At 38.2% G+C, this 19,607-nt stretch overlaps 1 protein-coding gene across 2 annotated transcripts in view; it reads left to right on the forward strand.

Annotated features, from left to right (window-relative positions):
• The window catches only part of C6 (complement C6), a 72,977-nt gene extending 54,947 nt beyond the window's left edge, over window positions 1-18,030 (forward strand). Inside the window, exons 12-19 of one of the 2 annotated variants that reach the window (XM_027863504.1) lie at window positions 235-406; window positions 596-707; window positions 1,696-1,828; window positions 2,955-3,143; window positions 6,071-6,158; window positions 9,274-9,515; window positions 12,658-12,701; window positions 17,810-17,889. In XM_027863504.1, coding sequence (XP_027719305.1) covers window positions 235-406; window positions 596-707; window positions 1,696-1,828; window positions 2,955-3,143; window positions 6,071-6,158; window positions 9,274-9,515; window positions 12,658-12,671 — 950 coding nt within the window. In that variant the 3' untranslated portion in view covers window positions 12,672-12,701; window positions 17,810-17,889. Of the gene's footprint in view, window positions 1-234; window positions 407-595; window positions 708-1,695; window positions 1,829-2,954; window positions 3,144-6,070; window positions 6,159-9,273; window positions 9,516-12,657; window positions 12,702-17,809 lie in introns of both variants that reach the window. The other variant, XM_027863503.1, reaches the window with a different exon arrangement.
• Window positions 18,031-19,607: the final 1,577 nt, after the last annotated feature.

A 19,607-nucleotide genomic window follows, 5' to 3' on the forward strand; every position in this document is an offset into this window, starting at 1 on the left:
CAATTGACTGATATTGACTGACTGACTGAAGTGGGTGCCACCTGAGTGATGTGAAAAGAAGTAGCCATCCGTGTTGTCTCCCCATTCTACCCCCTAGTGGAATTTCTTGTGCAATACCTAATTATGCTGTTATTCCTGCCCCTTATTTGCAAATGAGCCACAATTATGGACTCTTCATCCAGAGATCTTGGGAGGAGTTAGTCAAGTCCCTGGTGATTTCTCTTCCTATCCCAGATGAAGTTGATGGTGCCTGGAGTTGCTGGTCCCCATGGAGTCCATGTGATGCTTCTTATAAAAGAAGAAGGACCCGTGAATGTAACAACCCTGCGCCCCAGAATGGAGGGAAGCCTTGTAGAGGAGAGCAAGAGCAAGAAGAGGAATGTTCTTTTTCAATATTTGAAAACAGGTAAAGAATGGGAAGGAACTAGGGATTTTTCCTTCCCTGACATTAGTGATGAAAGTACTCTTAAGCATTTTGATAAGGTATGATTTGTATCTGATATATTTTGAAAAACATTCCTGGTGAGGCATTGGGTTTTTCTCTAATTTTCTTTAAAATACACACATGTACATACATGCCTTTTTGTTTCCCCAGGGGAGATATCTGCATAAATGATGATGAGGCCCTAAAAGAGGTGGACATTGATGAAGTTAATCCTAAATCTGGATGTGTTAAACCTATTCCTCCTGAAAATGGATTTCTCAGGGTAAGCTGCCCCAGTCATGTACTAAGTTAATGTTAGGGTCTTAGGCACAGAAGAAAAAGAACAAACTTGAAACTTGGGACCACTTCTGAGAATAGGTATGTGTCTACTTTCAGTAAGTCCCTGTAGATTTAAAAAGAACGCAAAATCTGTAAAGCTCTATGTTCGCATCCCATGCCCAAATTTTCAGGTGATATCCATCCTTATCTTTCTATTTCCACTTAGGTAAGTGAAGAACAAAGAAACAGACTGCATCCATCCTCATTCCAGTACTCTTATTTATACCCCTCTCCCACTCCTGCCCACCCCCTTCCCCACTCCTGTCTACCCCCATCCCAACTTTGCTGGAAGGTTATGAAATGGGGTTAATGGTATGTGAATGTGATGGAGGGCTGAACTCAAATCCATGTGGACTTGGATAATTTGTCACGCCCTTTATTATTTTTCCCTGAGCAAGAGGTAAAAAATTGAAGGGAGGGATAGCATGGTACAAGTAGGGTTATGGAGGCAGATGGCAAGATGACTTTTTTTGGCTAGGTCCCAGTATACTTGCGGATGGTTGGATGGAATGAAGAATGGTTTAGGGCTATGGAACCATCTAGGTATAGGGGGCAGAAGTGAGGATTGAATCACTCATTATCCAATCTGTGAAGCTCTAGCCCTCACCTGACTGAAAGATAAGTGCAATAATTCCTCCCAAGAAGGGGCAGTAAGGTCTCTGGAGATCTGGATCAGAAGGGTCAATGTTTCTTGTGGGGAGAAACAGATAATTGTGGGGCAGGTGGCAAGGCATCCTCTCTGGTGAGGCCTGGTTTTCCTGGCAGTGGATGGTTGAAAGAATACCATCTCTAGTTCCATTATTAAGCCAACTCCCAATCAATCTAAAAGCTCTCAAGGAGATGGGAATGCTTGAAGCTCGTGATTGACAGTAGTGTTATGACAGTATCCTAAAACCTCTGAGTTGGATTCCTGGGGTTTCTTTGATTTGTAGAATGAGAAGAGGCTGTATTCTGTTGGAGAAGAAGTCGAAGTTGCCTGCATGACGGGCTTCGATCTTGTTGGCTATCCATACGTCAGGTGTTTACCTGACCAGACATGGAGGCAAGAAGATGTGGAATGTCAAAGTAAGGATATGGGGATAAATTTCAGAATGACCTATAATCTCCAGGCTTGAAAAGGACCAAGAAAGCCTCTAGTCAAGCCATGTCATTTTAGAGATGCCCAGAGAGATGAATTGACCCCACATTAGAGTAACAAAATGAATTTAAAAAAAATATTAAAGTCAACAAAAAGAGATTGTGATTCAGTACCAGGTAGACTAGTGAATCCTATTGTTTTGGCCAACTAAAACAAGTTAATGAACTTTTGTTTTCATTAATCATTTTTAAAAATAAAATTTTGTAACTTTGGTTTTTTGTCACCCACCTTTCCCAATGTATCCCAGCCCTCACCCCTCCCAAAGAACCATTCCTTATAACAAAGAATAAAAGAAGCAAAAAACAAAATTAGCGAGACTCACAGCATTTAAAATAGCCATTTTAAAAATGATCCTAATTAATCTTAATAAATTTTGATACATAAAATTTTTGGTGTCCCTAGAGGTAAACTTTTTTTTAAAGTATTGATTATAAAATTAATCTCTTTTCTAAGAGACTTAATGGTAATTATCTCTCTGATTTACCTATCAGTGTAAAAAAAAAAACAGAAACAAAAACAAACTTTTTTTGTCTTCTCCCATTGAAAGATACATTATCTAAAAATTCCTACCAACCCCCTGTAACTCCAAGGCTGCTCCTGAAGTGTCTCCTCATGAGCTATTTGTTTTCCCTCTTGGTCTTAATGCTTTTTGGTCATTTGGCTGCTTGGTAGCCATTCTAGCAATTAGTCCACAAAGGCAAGGAGAGAAAATGAAACTACTGAACAAGTCAATCTGTAACTCATTAGCAGCTCTGAAATGTCTATTAAGGAAGAAGATGGAAATTAGTGGTTTTCATTACACTTGAAAATTATTGACCAACAAGCAAGTCCTCTGACTCCAAATCCTGTGCCCTCAGTTACCTCTTTTGCTTCGTATATTATGTAGTACTATCCAAATGAAAGCCATTAAATCTTAAGTAATCCACTAGGATGCAGTGTAACTAAGCTGGTAGAAAATGCATCTTAGCTCCCTTAAGTCACACAAAATCTATTTATAATTATTAATATATGATTTTTCATATAACATGTTAATATCATTGTTTCTCTTTACAGGGGTAGGGTGCCTAAAGCCATTCGTACAGGAAGGCTTTTCAATCACCCCATATCGAAGTGTATATGACATTGGAGATACCATCAAACTCACCTGCCCCCATGGCTTTGTCATTACTGGGCCACCAAATTACACATGTGGGAAAAAATCTTGGGAGCCAGCTGTTTCAAGTTCACTCACTTGCACACGAGGTTAGTACCCTAGCCATGAGCCAAATCAGTGACATAGCACTGACAGCTTGTTTTCCTTAAATGTGCTTCTGTGGAACATGCATGATTGGTGCATAATGCAGAATGGCAGTGTGTACCGGCCGCGCCGACCTTGTGCCGGCCATGCCGTACACTCTCCTCCTATAAAGAGCAGGCTGCCAGAGTCATACTTACTTACCAGTCTTCGGTGCCTACCCGGATACACACACAGAGACGATCCATCAGGAGGCTGCCAACACCCGAGCTTTATTCAGAGGCCATCACAGCAAACCATCACAGCAAGGCCAAGCAGGAAGGCCAGAGCAACAGAGCAGGAGCAAAGAGAGCGCGCTCCCGACCACGACCGTTCCTCAGAACCTACTTAGCCCCTCCTCCTCAGCCCGCCTACTAGTCAATGATTGTAGGGTCAGATACTGGAAGGGGCTGTCTGAGTTTAGCGCACCAAGGGAGAGGGAGTGACACAGGAGGCTAGGACCGGATACAGGAAGGAGGCGTCTGGGATTAGTGCATAGACAAAGTACGTGACCTAGGAAATCAGGCTCAGATAGCGGGAGGAGGCATCTGGGGTCAGTGCTATACAAAGGGAAGGTACGTGACCCAGGAAGTCAGGAAGGACACAGGAAGGAGGCGTCTGGGGTTGACGTTGCATATAGGGAGGGGACTAAGCAAAGGGAACTCGTCCTCTGCCGTCCCACTCCCACGTGGCACCGCCCCTTGCCTCAGGAGCGCATGCTCTGGCTACTTCCTTGCACCCAGCTTATCTCACATAGCACTGCCCACTGCCTCAGGGCTTCTCCGTATCCAGCCCATCCCAGTTCACCACAACTCCACCTACCGCAGCCCCTGCCTCGACTTCTAAATACCCAGATTCTACCCCAATCTTGCCACAACGTCCACCTGGCAGTAGTCAACATCAGACAGTCCCTCACAGCAGTGTATATTTCATATGCATATATACATAGAGTATATATGTGTGTGTGTGTGTGTGTGTGTGTACATAAAGTGTGTATATATACACATGTATATATAAAGTGTGTATATTTTATGTATGTATATATATGCATATATAGACATATATATGTGTGCATTAATTATGTATACAACAGCTAGATAGCTTAGAGGATAGAGCTCTGAGCCTGGAGTCAAGAAGACCTGAGTTCAAATTTGAACTCAGATATTTAATAGCTGTGTGATACTGGGCAAGTCACTTAATCTCTATTTGCCTAATCTACGAGACAAGAAAATAGCCAACCACTCCAGTATCTTTGCCAAAAAACCCAATGGACAGAGTGGCTCATGAGGTCACTAAGAGTCAGACATGACTGAATGACTAAACAATAACAACAACAAAAGCTGGGAAAGAAAAAAATGATTGGTTGGAATCTTGGCCATAGAGGGTATCTCTTTGGTTTTCCCTTGGATCATAGGATTTAGCTAGAAGGTATCCTAGAGAGCATAGGATCATAGTGATACAGCTGAAAAGGGTTGTCTATTCAAACTCACATTTTCTATATAGCAAAATGGAAGCCCAGAAACATTAATCAACTTGCCCAAGGTACTACAAGAAATAAGTAGCAGAGCTAAGATTCAAAGCCAGGCCCTTCAACTTCAAAGCCTGTGCTCTGCCTACTGCACCAGTTGGCTTTAATGGCATTTCATATTTGATGGCAGCCAGGAGCACCCAGTGCCCTCCATTTAACTTCTAAATCAACTTAGAATTTGTCCCATACCTATTGAATTATTACATGGATAAATTCCTTGAGTAAAAGGATGGTTCTGAAGTCATAAACACTCAACCCTCTACCTAACATTAATTATTTTTTCTTCTTTGGCTTGGTCTGAAGTTTCTAACATACTTTAACAGAGTTCCCTATGTCATTATTCTCTTTTAACATGACTTTGTTTTGTTTGTCCTTCCTTCCCTTCCATGATCTATAGCAATGTGTTTTGGCTTCTAGAGAGGAAATACGTTTTCATCTAGTTTGTACCTAGAATAGCAAAATAAGCAAAACTCTTGAGTCCTACCATTCCTTGCTCACAGACCAATTCCACTTGTGAACACTGAAATAAATTGCCATTGTATACTGGAATTTCAATCACTAGAACCAGGCTTGGACATGAAGGAACTTTCAGATATAACATATTATTTTAGCCTATTGTCAGTGCCAGAAATGGGTATAGAATTTACCTTATAATCTTATCATCATTGCGTTCATATCCAGAACTCAAAGGGTAACCTCCAAGTAAAAGTTGTATACAGCCCATCTACCCAACTTCCCAGTGACTTCATCTACCCCCACTGATAGACGTCTCTCATAGAAGAGCAGTGCATCTAAGTAAAACAAACTAGCACGTTATTGGGGAGGGGGTGGTTTCAGAAAGAAATATGGTGAGACCTGTATGAACTGATGCAAAGTGAAGTGAGAACCAGGAAATCATTGTATAGAGTAACAATGTAATTGTTGTAATGGTAATTACTGTAGATTTAAAAAGAATGATAATCAAGTACTAAAGACTTGAATACTCTGATCAATACAATGACCCAAGACAGTTCCAAAGGACTCATGATGAAAAAATGCTATTCACCTCCAGAAAGAGAATTGATGAACTCTGAGTGCAAACTAAAGTATAATTTTCTCATTTTCATTATTTTTTTTCCTTTTTTGCAATGTGGCTGATAAGGAGATGTTTTGAATGAGTTCACATATATAATGGCATCATTTTGCTTGTCTTCTCAGTGGATGAGGGGGAGTAGGAGGGTGGGAAAGAATTTGGAACTCAAAAATAAAAAGAAATGAATGTTAAAAATAAACAAATAATAAACTTATAAAAAATTAAAGGAAAAGCAGCACTTTGAAGTCAATTGATTACTGCATAGAGTCTTCATGTCTTTCATTTGTTTGTTCCAGATGTTCTGACCCACATGAGCAATTGTGGACCTGGACGTAAGTTAGTGGAATCCCAATGTGTTTGCATGTCTCCAGAAGATGACTGTAGGTAAGATGCTACATGGACCATGTTTTGAAATTTGACAAGACCATTCAATGCTATATGAATGGCCATTTGTAAATTTAAAGTCATAAGTTAAAGGATAAAATTACCTAAGACCTCTTTCCAAAGCTGAAGGACTAAAACAATATATTTCTTTTTAGAGCTTATGAGATCCCGTTAGTCTGAATTCCTTCCTTCCATGGGTTTTTTTTTATACTTCCTTATTTTGCATAAGGCCTTTTATTGTTAGCCACAGTCTTAATCAGCATATTCAACAACCTACAACTTGAATACTATGACATCAGAGTTAGCAGGGTATAGTAGAAAGAAAATAGACTTAGAGTCAGAAGAGAACTGGGTTCAAATCCCATCTCTAATACTTCCTAGTTGTGTGATTATGGGCAAGTCATTGGGATCATAAGCCAAAAGATGATAATGTTAGAGAGTTGGAATAGACTTTAGAGGCCATCAAGACCAATGCCCTCATTTTACAGATGAAGAAATCGAGGCCCAGAGAGATTAATTGACTTAACCAATTAAGTGCTTAAGGTAGCATTTGAAGCCAGGTCTTCCTGACTACAAGTCTATGGCTATATCCACTATATATACCATGCTAGTTATACGTCTTTAATCCTTTCCAATTCTCTGTTTCCTGATCTGTATGTGGCACTTATGTGACCCACAAAATACTATCAAGTTCAAGGTACATTGTATAGACATGAGTCAGTATATGCTCAAGATCACTAATTATGAGCCCCCACCAATGTATTTCTCCTTACCAGAGAATCAGAAGACATATTACCCTCAAACAAAAAATATTTAAGACCATAGAAATACAGGTGATAAGAAACATTATAGATACACACAAGAATACACTCTCCCATGCATTGCCATGCTACCAGTTGGGGAGACAACATTTGTGAACACAAAGGAAATATGTATGACTGGGGTAATCAAGTGACAAGGGCCACTTATACTTATGGAGCTGTTGATTTCTCCTGCAATGTTTCTAATGCCTTCTGGTAATGTCTTCTAGAGAGCTACTTTTTTCTGCTGAGCTGGGATCTTCTGCTACCTTATTTTCTCATGCTGTTCACTATCCACTGAGTTTTCTCTTTACTGTCCTCCACTGGAATCTCTAATGAACTGCTCTTTGCTACTCTTTACTGATCTTCAGTTGCTGTGCCACATCTTCTCTGGAAGAATGGTTCTATAAGTTCTTGTATATCATAGATTAACACTTTTGAAGTTTTGGACTCTAGATAACTGGATTAATTTAGTTAGCTAGGGATTCATTTAGCTAGCTAGGGAAATCCTTAGACATTTAAGTATATCTTTTGGTATCCTTTTCTTCTGCTACCTTTGGAGGTTCTCTCATTCTAAACTCTTATCAAAGGAATGATATGAAATTCCTTTTAACCCCTTTCATAATCCAGTCACAAGCCTGAGTCTTCTTCAAATCATTTCATGGACTCCACTTAGCAAAACTGCAAAGAAGATTAATGGACATAGCATGAGGGAATTCCTTTCAATATCATCAAGCCTCTAATTGCTATGAAAATCAAACCAGGACCAAGAATTAAAAGAGCTGTATGGGCCTAGTGGAGCTAGTGACTTTTGACCTATTTCCCATCAGTAACCTAATTCACTGTATGACACTGATGGACACTGATGATAATAGTATTTACCTTACAGGGTTGTTGTAAGGATTAAATGAAATAAATTATATATCATGCTCGTTCATATACATTAATCACTCATACATTGAAGAATGGCTCTTGTTCTTATCTACTTGTTTCTGGTCTTTGGATATCAAAACTTTATCAGAGATTTTTGCTGTTAAAATTGTTTTCCCAATCAACAGCTTCTCTTCTTATTCTAGCTACACTGGTTTTGCTCACGTAAGCTTAAGAAAAATTTTTGTAACTTAAAGTTTATCACTCCCCCCCTTTCTTAATTTCTTCTAGACATAATTGTGTGAGGTACTTCCTTCCATTTCTCTCTAATTTTTTGATGATGTGATCTTCTCTATTTAGATTGTATATCCATTTGGAACTTAATGTGGCATGTGTGATCTAAGCTTATTTTCTGCAAAACTCTCTTCCAGTTTTCTCAGAAAATCTTATCCAAGAAGAAAATCTTACCTCAGTAGTTTGTGATTTTGGGTTATTATCAAACACTAGGCTACTGTTTTATTGCTTTGGGGTCTTGCTTGTCTAGTCTCTTCCATTGGTCAACTTTTCTATTTTTTAACCAATACCAAAGAGGTTTGATGATTACTCTTTTACAATATAGTTTGAGACTTGGTCATGTTAAGTTTCATTTTTTCCTATTTTTTTCATATTATTTCCCTTGAAATTCTTGATCTTTTGTCCTTTCAAATGAATTTTGGTATTATTTTGCCTAATTCTATATATTAAACCTTTGTTGGTTTCATTGGTATTATGTCAAATCTAAATTTAGGTACAATCATTATTTTTATTATGTTGATGTGACCTCATCACAAGCAATGAATGTCTAATGACTTAAGAGAAGAAGTCTCTAATATCCCATTAGAAAGTCCATATAGTGACACAGGAAAAGTAAAATAACTGAATACTTTATTATCTATAATGAAACATCAAACGAATGGTATAGCCAAAAAGTGCTTAAGAAGTTCATGCGAAGAAGTAACCATCTTAGACTAGAGTAGTCAGTGGAGGTTTCATAAAGGAGGTGGGACTTCATTCAGTATCATCTTTGTAAGATACATGTATTGTAGTCCAGAAAGGACAGAATATGTATAGGCAGAGAGAGATCACAGTCAATAAAGCTGGAAAGCAAATTGAAGTCAAATTATAAATGGCATGTTCTGAATGCTAGGCTAAGAAATTCAGACTTTATTGTCTAGGCTTCAGGGAGCCACTGATCGCTTGTAAGCATGGGAATGTCATGGTGAAAATACTGTTTTAGAAAGATTAATATGGCAGCCATTTGTGAGAAAGATTGGAGTGGGGCAGATGCTGGCAGCAGAGGGACCAATTAGAAGTTGATATCATCATTCAGCAGTGGGATCTCCTTGTCTATCTTTGTCCTCCTCTTTTCTTTAGATAAACATGTTATTTTTTTTCTCCCTTTACAGTCATTACTCAGAAGATCTCTGTGTATTCAATTCAGACTCCAACCATTACTTTACCAAACCCAGCTGCAATTTTTTGGCAGAGAAATGTTCAAATACCCAGAAATTACATTTCTTATCTGTTGGATCCTGCCAGGATGGACCTCAGTTGGAACAGGCCATTGAAAGAATAAAGCTTTCATTTGATAGCACAAAGAAGGAACCCTGTGGCTATGACACATGCTATGATTGGGAAAACTGTTCAGGTGAGATTCCATTGATTAAGTGCTTTTATTACCTGTATATTGGTACTCTCAGTAAGAATATTTACCCATGCATTGTGTGCTATTGTTATTTGTATTCACCCATCTGTTCTACTTAAAGAAAAGTCTCATAGTGAGGTAGCTTTGTCCTTGAATGGATTCATACTGTGAAAATATTCACTTTATTTCATAGAATACACAGAGGTGGGTTACAGGGGTGTCAGCAAGATCCAAATATAGAGATAGGCTTTCCCCATATGGAATGTTTTATTTTTTAAAAATTTAATATATATTATTATTTATTTTGATAAATATTTCCCAATTATGCATAAAAAATTTAACTTTTTTTTTTAATTTTGAGTTCCAAATTCTGTCTCCCTCTCACCGCTCCCCGAACCCTTGAGAAGGCAAGCAATATATCAATTATATATGTGAAGTCATGCAAAATAAATTCATATGCAATAGTTTCAAATGAATCACTGAAACTTAGGCTCAAGAAATGTTTTTAAAACTTTACAATGCTGATCAAAGTTAGGCTCCATGTCTTAAGTTACCTCTCATTTCTTCTTTTTGCTTCCTATTTTTCTCCTCCAAGCAGATATCTTTCAGCTCAGTGTGAGGCTACAGAAGAGAATAGGCAGGTGCCAAAGTCCAGTTCACATCTGACATAGCTAGAGCAGACCATCTAGCTCCAACTCCTGTAATCAGTCCTGTGATTAAGCTGAAGGTCAAAGGGCCTTCACAGATGGACATTGTCAATGGGCCAATTTTTATGGCAGCAAATGAGGAAGTCAACACCTGGTGTTGGTTACCCATGAGCCACATTTAATCCATGGCTAAACAGTGGTTAGGACAGTGGGACAAATATGAGCTTTACCCACCCACTCAGAATAAAGCCATCTGTTAGTTGAAAATGGAATCTCAATGCATGCGTCAAGTCCTATATTATTTTTAATAAAATCCATCCTAGGGACAAATACTGGGGGAAAGAAATTACTAGGACATATGGAAAATCTTTCTAACAATTAGAGTCATCCAGAAATGAAATCAGTTCCCCCAGTAGGTAGAGTTCCCTGTTGCAAATGTGGGCCTACATATGAAGGATAACTTGGAGGGGATTCCTGCATTCAACAAGGGTTGGAATGGATGACCTCTAAGTTCTCTTCCAACTCAACAATTCTTTTATTTTGAATATTATTCAACATTATTTTGCATTTTATATGCAGCTATTTTTCTTCACAGATGCTGAATGATCTTGGAACGTTATCTTGAAAAGTATACAGGGAGAGAAAAGGTTGTTGGATAGCATAAGATGTTCCAAATGCTCTCTGAGTAGGCTATGAGGTTCTAGGCAGGTCAAGCATTTGATGCTATGTTCAGTGAGTTATCTTCCATTCCTACTCATCCCATTTATCATTGAGCAAAAGTCTTTGTGAAGTTCTCTGATTGAAAAGAATTTTCTTTTGCTTTCTTTATCATGAATTATTTTTTTCAGTTCTGTCTAAGTGAAAAATCTTCTCCACTATAAAATTCTATCAAAATGTTTGTATTTGTTATTACTTCTTCTGTAATACCTGTATTGAAATCTCCACAGATTTCAAGAGTTGACATATTTTCAAAAAAGAACTCCAAAGTTCATATACCTTTCTATTGTTTATCCAAATTAACAGAATGTCCTGGGGCTATCAAAGTGGGCCAGAGGGCTTTCCCAAGAACTTTAGTCTGAGTGTTTTGCAATGTTCTGATCCTTGATACAAACATAAAGTAGAAAGTATTTTCACCCTGAAATCTTGTCTGCTGGTGCCAATCTTGCTTAACTGGTTTATGTCACAGACTACACTTCTTGGTAGTGCCTGGCAAAGAACAACATCAATATGTTTGCTTTCCCATCAATGTAGTCCCTGGCTTAAAAAAAGAAAAACACCTAGACCCCTTCCTTTTCTCAGTGGCTTTTCTTTTGGCCACAACAAGCTAAATGATCTTAATTATGATTTGAATTAAATCTTTTCTTGATTAACTTGGGGGTCTTAATTATATCACATACTTTGCTGCAGTCTTGCCTCAATCACAAAATGATATCAGGAAAATCACAAAATTTACTTTTAAGAAGTAATCATAATGGTTCCCTCCCACCCCTCATTCACCACAGAATCATTTTTATAAAGATAAAATGTTATATCTACGCTGCATGAATGTCCATTACCAAGTAAATGAGAACATTTATTAGTTCAACATTTATTCAATAAAAATGTATCCAGTACCTATTATTTGCAACTCCAAATCACTCTGTTGGGTAATATGAGGGAGACAGAAATGAGAAAAGATAAAATCCTCATCGTCATGGAGATTACACTTTAGTTAGAAAGACACATCCAGAAATAGTATAAGAAAAGACAGATGTACCAAAGGGGGAGTACAAAGCACAGAGTTGGTCCAGTCATTTCTGGCTGGGGGGATGTGAGAAGGCTACCTGAGAAAGGAGTCTTTGAGCTAGGCCATGGAGGACAGCTAGGACAGAGAGGCACCAGAAGATGAGGAGGTTCTAGTTGTCTAGTATGAATGAAGCACAGCCATGCCATCTATGGATGTTACTATCATAGCACTTGTGGCAGGGATATAACCCCATGGTGAAAGGGACTCCTTTGAGGAAACAACATTCTTCCCTTCTCCATTCCCCATCTGCTGTCCTCATGGATAAGCCTCATACTGTTCCTATCCTACCGAGGGTCCTTCTGGCCAGGTGGAAAAATGACAAAAGAGGAACAATGTGGACTGATGGAGACAGGAAATTGGGTTCAATTGCCATGGGGAGAATTGAGGAGATTATTAAGAACTACTGTATCCTCTGCTGATACATCCTGGGAAAAGTATGGGCCTCGAGCTGCTGGTACCTGTGACAATAACACATAGAATTGGAGGCCCAGACCTTTGGGTCCAGCAGGTCTTGGGCTGATGCCATCATAACAAGGGTGACAGGGCTGAGAATGAACTTGGAAGACTTCTAGTGGCACATGTGCTCTTGCCCCTTGCTGAAGGGCAGAATCACAGAATCAGACCATTTGAAAATTAGAAGGGACCACAATGGTTGTCTGTTGAACCCTGGCTCAGTCACCAGTCTACTTCTACACTTTCCCCTTTCCCCTAGGGTCTCACTACTGATTACATCCTTTAACAAGCGGCAGAGCCCAGGTATGTGTTCAGTCCTCTCACCCTCGTTACACCATCGCCACCTAAGTAGCCTCTTGGCTCCAGTCTCTCCCCACCCCAATTTATGTTTCATTTCACCTCCACACAAATCTTCCAAATTGAGGCTACTGTTATGCCACTCTTTAGCTCCCAAGCCTTCAATGGCTCCTTATTGTTTATAGGAGAAAGACGGAGATTTGTGGACTATTAGGGCTGGAAATGACCTTACAGATGCGCTCTACCACCTCATTTTACAAATGAGGAGCCAGATGTCTCTGAGAAGAGAAGTGACTTGTCCGAGGTCATGTATGTGTATCTCCTCACATACCTCTCAAATCTACCCAATCTAAGGAAGGACATAGTGTTCTGAATGTGTTCGTTTCCAGTCCCACTAGCTTTTTTTGTCAGCGTGGAGTTATTTAACTCTAGGTTATCCAACATATACTTTTTCTGTGTAGTAAACTAGATTTCTTAAATTCTGGATATAAAATCTATTAATCAACAAATAATTATGAACACTGATTTTGTACAAGGGACTTTGTTTAATGCTTGGGCACAGGGAAGGTGAAAGTATAACAAGGAGTTAAGATCAATTCTCTTCCTTCAAGTTGCTAAATGTAGTTGTGGGAAATTACAATGCACACATTTGAAAGTTAACTAACATTATAAAATAATCAAGTGTCAAATGGTTGACACAGACAGTAAATTAGAGAAGCTCAGGAAAAGGAGGGATCTCCCTGTGCTTTGGGAAAAATAGTTGAAGAAAACTATCTGGAGGGGAGGAATTGAACTGGGTCTTGAAGGATGGGTGGGATTTGAAGAGTCAGGGAAGGGGGAGGAAGTGCTTTGAAGATAGGGGACAGAGTGAGAATCACATAAACACATATGAGAAGTCAGGACTATTCATGGCATGCTGACTGGAAGACAAAGGATAGTCTCATTAGCAAGGACTGTTTATATAAAGGAACAGAGGGAAATGAAGTTGAAAGGGTAGTTTGGGGCCAACTATTAGATGGTCCTGAATATTAAGCCAAAGGGAGAGAGAGAGACAGAGAGAGACACAGAGACAGAGACAGAGAGATGATGATGATGATGATGGAGATATGATAGATAAGACATAGAGATAGCTAAAGGGAGAGACAGAGAGAGAGAGACAAAGACAGAGAGATGGAGACAGAGAGACAGAGAAAGAAAGAAAGAGAAACAGAAAGAGAGAGAGACAGAGACAGATATTATGATAATGATGATGATTATGATGGCGATGATGGAGAGATGATAGATAAAGAGATAGTGATAGCTAAAAGGAAGAGAGACAAAGAGATAGAGACAGAGAGACAAATGAGAGAAAGAAAGAAAGAGAGAATTTATCAAGCATTTATTATGTGCCAAGCACTGTGCTGTTAGCACCTAAGATACAAATATGAGGAGGAAAAAAAAAAGACAGTCCCAAAACTCAAAAATCTTACTTTTTTGTAGAAGAAAACAACATATAAAACGGAGCTAAAAGGGGAGGAAGCAGGTAGGAAGTAGAGGAAGGCCACTGGAAGTAGAGCAAGACAGAAAAATCCAGAATAAGGAACAGAGAGCCAAGAGTGAAGACACAGCCTGGGAACCTCATGAAGTGATGATCCAGGCCAGGGACTCACTAGTCAGAAGAGAAGGCCACATATTAAAGTAAATGAAACTGAGCTTCCAAGAATTACTTTTCACAGGGGCAAGGTGTGAGTGTATTTTAAGACCAAATCTGTGATTTTATTGGTATTGGGAACTTTTAAATAAGAAGATTTCTTCTACCAATGTCCATTGGCTTCTGTTATGCCATTTATAATCTTAGGATGCTTTATCCATGAAGTGTTTTTCCATAGAATAAAATTACGTTAAACTATTTCATAAGCAAGTACTTAACACGAATCATGAACCTTACATTACAATAAGCTTCCTGAGGGCAGTACCCATGCCTTTTACCTTACTGGTTTTCTCTAACTGTGCTGGGGATATCTCTGGAACTTAAAAAAACGAACAAACCTATTTCCTTGACTTGACTAATTATATCAAATGACCATCTGGCTAATTATACTCTGTAAAAATGACTTGATTGTTCTAGTGCCCCTTTTTTGGAAGCCCTCTCTCTAATCTTTTCTTTGTTATCTACCTCCCAACAAAGTGGGATTCTGTATTGAATAAGTGGAAATAAAAAGTCTCTGTCTTCCCTCCCTCTGGAAGGAGCACATTAATTATGTCAGTTTCAACCTGACATCTCTTCACTACACCTGACGTTTACATTTCATAATTTCCAAGGAAATGAGTGTTCTGTCCACATTTAAGTGCATTGCCCCACAGCCTTTTGTGTTCATGCAAAGTCCCTGAGAGAACAGGGTGTCAACATCGTTGTGTGACTTTATCATTTATTCCACAATCCGGGGCAAAAGCGATGAGTTTTCTTGTAAATTTGTAAACCGTTTCTTGGCTGCCACACACAGTATGTTAAGCCAGTCTGCCATGAAAGATACAGCCAGACGTCACCCTCCCCACTGAGAGGGAAGAAGACAGAAATCCAGATGTGTTAGACTAGAGACACTCCAGGTGGCAGCCTTCGTCTCTGTTTTTATTCTGTAAATTAATGGAAGAATTTTCTTTTCAATTAAACATCTGAGGTGAAAATTGCTCTAATTGAGACAGCTAAATGGAGCAGTAGATTTAGTGCTGGAACTGGATTCAGGAAGACCAAAGGTCAAATCTGGCCTTACACACTTGCTAGCTTTGTGACCCTGGATGAGTCACTTAACCTCTGTCTGCCTCAGTTTTCTCATCTGTAAAATGGGGATAATAATAGTACTTACCTTGCAGGGTTGTTGCTAGGACCAAGTGAGATAATAATTGTAAAACACTTAGCATAGTTCCTGGTACAGAGTCAGTGTTATGTAAATATTATTATTATTAGTAGCTATTAATTCCTAGACTTTAACCAAGTCCTCCTCTTCTCCAAAATTGTCCACATACCTTTTCTGATCATCCTTTTGGCTGTTCTCAGCTAGCTCTAGAAGAAAAACAAAGCTTATGTTTGAGGCCTGAGCTTATAGTATAATAATAACTAACAACAGTCACAATGACTAAACATGTTATAGTCCTACAAGGTGCTTTACATATGCATATTTTAAGCTATTAAAGCTGAAATCTTTTCGTTATTAAAACTTAAAGCTGCACTAAGATTTTTGGGACACCTTGTATTGTCCCATTTGTTTCTCACAACAACTCTGTAAAGTAGGCACTATTAATATCTCCATTTTGCAGATGAGAAAACTGAGGCTGAGAGAGGAGCAAATTAACAAAGTGCGATGAGGGAGGAGGAAGAAGAGATACTTTATCTTCCCTTTCTTGACAAGAGTAATGCCATTTTAGAGGCAGCTAGGTGGTGCAAAAGTGTTGGACTGGTTGCAAAATCAGGAAGAGCTGAGTGCAGATCATGCCTCTCATACCTCCTAGCTGTGTCACCCTTGGCAAGTCACTGAAGCTCTCTCAGCCTCGGGTTTCATAGGACCTACCCACACACAGGGTTGTGGAGTTGATGAGATGATATGTAAAAAGTGTTTTGTGAACCTCAAAATATAATATACACGCTAGCTATTATTATTTTTTAATAAGCCTCTTTTTCAATGCAAATAATAAGGCATGTCTAATTCCTATGTTTTTTTTTCCTTACTTTACCCTAGTTCTTGTGCAAAGTTAGCTAAAAGACAAAGTCCAGTCTTTGATGGTCATTTCTACACCAACAACTAACCAGCATTTTAAGAAAGCTCTGCCCCTTCCCCGAAATGCAACAAAGTGCTCCTGAGGCCAGTACCAGGCAGCATGACTACGGGTTTTCTGCCTCCAAAATGACATCATTCATGTCAAGGGAGAAAAGATACAGCAACACCTCCCACCCCACCCCCACACTGCCACATTTTATTAATTTGTGACAAGAGCTGTTACTTTCTCAGCCTGGTTCTGAGAAATGGGAATAATTTGTTAAATTAATTTTACATCTGTAAGATGGGAGTAATAATAGTATCTACCTCAGAAAGTGTCTCAAAGATCAAATAAGGTAATATATGAAAAGCACTTTGTAAAACTTAAAATATTATGTAAATGTTAACTATTGCTATTATTATTGTTATTATCATTATCATTATTTTGATATAACTTAAGGTCTCAAAAATAGTGAGGGGGAAATCTTCCTTTATCTCTCTTCTAGAGTGAATTGACAACAATCACACAGAATGCTAAGGGAAAAAAAAATGTGTTGACAATTTCATTGAGATGTATTTGCTCTAAGAACCTATGGGAAATGACCCATATTCCAATGCCTACTTGCCCCATAGAGACTCCTTTCTCTGTGTAATAAATAGTATTCCTCCATAACTTGGCTTGAAACTCTAGACAGAATAAAACCCTTTTACTTATACTAGGGTGTATGGAGTGGTGTTCAGGGAGGACTAGCATCTGTGGTGTGAGGGCTTGTTGAGCCCTTTTCAGGACTGCTCACCCATCTGATGCCCACCTGATTCACCCAATTCTCACCTAGATATAGATAGATAATTATATTTCAATATAAATGGTTTCCTTCATATCCTATGTATTTTGTTTTATACATTTGACACCCATAGGGTTCACCAGACTGCCAGAGGGGTCCATGATACAAAAAAGGTTAAGAATCCCTGACTGAGAGGGTCATTATTATATACTGTCATACCTTTCTAAGGTAGTTATTATGTATTTATGGTTATCTGTATGTAGAGGGTTAAGGAGTTTAGTAGGATTTGAGATTAACTAGTAGCTGGAGGTCAACTAATTGGGGACCCCTTATCTAAATTAATCACCAGTAGTTCAACGAACTAAATTACTCCTAGTTGACTGCAACAAACATGAAGACAGAAATTGTATCTTATCTAAACTTTGCATCTCTCTGGTTACTCTAGCTTAGAATAATAATTGATCACAGTAGTTATTTTATAGTATTTGTTTAGTTGAACTGAATAATAGTCATATTGAGGAGCTAGGTAATCTGGAAAAGAATTAGATGAAAACAGTTTCTTAAGGTCTGTGGCAAATAACATCCTCTCCTTTTTCAGCCTCCACATATACATGTGCCTGTCTGATGCCCTACCAGTGCCCCAAGAGTGGAAAACAAGACTATTGCATCAGAATAGGCTCTTCAAAGACTGAGAAAACAATGAATAGCTGTGTGCTGGGAGCACTAAATTGTGCCCAAAAGAAGGTGGAAATAGTGCATCGTGGACGATGTATTGCCTGATGGCCTGAGGCAAAAAAAAAAAAACAGCACTCAAGAAAATAGACAAGAACACTTAGAAGACCTATTTGTTTGGAGCTCATTGGGTGGATGGATCTAAAATTTACTCCCTAAAAATGTTTTTTTGTACTTTTTACACAAATAAAAGCAGATCTAAATAATTGGAAAAATACTAATTGCTGGTGGATAGACTGAAACAATATAATAAAAATGACAATGCTACCTAAATAATTTACTTATTCAGTGCCATATCAATCAAACTACTAAAAAATCATACAGCTTGAAAAAATAGTTTAAAATTTCATTTGGAGGAACAAAAGGTCAAGAATATCAAGGGAATAGATAAAAAAAATGAGAAGGAAATGGCCCTAGCAGTATCAGACCTTAAACTATGCTACAAACTGTAATTGTCAAAACATTTTGGTTATTAGTAAGAAATAAAGAGGATGATCAGTGGAATAGATTAGGAGCACAATCTTAGAAGCAAATGAACACAGGAATCTAGTGCTTGACAAACCCAAAGATACCAGCTATTATGGCAAAAACTCACTATTTGACAAAATTGTTGGAAAAACTGGAAAATAGTTCAGCAGAAACTAGGCATAGACCAACATCTCAAACCATGTACTAAGATAACCTCCAAATGGATACAAGATTCAGACATAAAGAGTAACATTGTAAGTAAATTAGAGGAGCATAGAAGAAATTACCTAAAATCTATGGATAGGGATAGAGTTCATGATTAAGAAAGAGTTAGAGAAGTTCACAAGGGTAAAAATGGATAATCCTGATTACAAATCTTTTTTTTAAATTTTGTACCAACAAAACCAGTGCTGACAAAATTAGAAGAGCAGCAAGAAATGAGGGTGAAAATCTTTCCAGCAAATTTCTCTGATAAAAGTTTCATTTTTAAGATATATATTTAACTGATTCAAATTTATAAAAGTAAGAGTCATTCCATAAATGATAAATGGTCAAAGGATATAAACAGGAAGTTTTTAGAGGAAGAAATCAAAGCTATCAATAGTCACATGGGAAAAATGCTCTATATCACTAATAATTAGAGAAATATAAATTGAAACAACTCTGAGGTACAATCTCATATCAGTTAGACTGGTCAAATTGACAACAAAAAGTGATAAATGCTGGAAGGGCTGTGAGCAGACAAGTACTTTCATGCACTTCTGTTGCAATTGTAAACTGGTCCAACCATTCTAAGCAATTTTGAACTATACTCTAAAAACTATTAAACTGTGTATACCCTTTGACCTAGTGATATTGCCACTAGACCTATCCCCCAAAGAAATCAAAGTAAGATGGAAAGGATCCATATGCACAAAAATATAGCAATTCTTTTTGTGGTGACAAAGAATTAGAAATTGAAGGGGTGCCAACAAATTGGAGAATGGATGAAGAAGTTATGGAATATGAACATGAGGGAATACTATTGTGTGTAAGAAATGATGAAGGGGATGGTTTCAGAAAAATCTGGGAAAACTTGCATGAAATGATGCAAAGTGAAGTAAGCAGAACCAGGAAAAATATTTGTACATAACAACAATATTATAAAGACAATCAACTTTGTTTATTTTTAATTTATGGAATACAATAAGCATTTC

The sequence above is a fragment of the Vombatus ursinus genome, unplaced genomic scaffold (assembly GCF_900497805.2).
Source record: "Vombatus ursinus unplaced genomic scaffold, bare-nosed wombat genome assembly UNPS02014772.1, whole genome shotgun sequence".
Classification (NCBI taxonomy): domain Eukaryota; kingdom Metazoa; phylum Chordata; class Mammalia; order Diprotodontia; family Vombatidae; genus Vombatus; species Vombatus ursinus.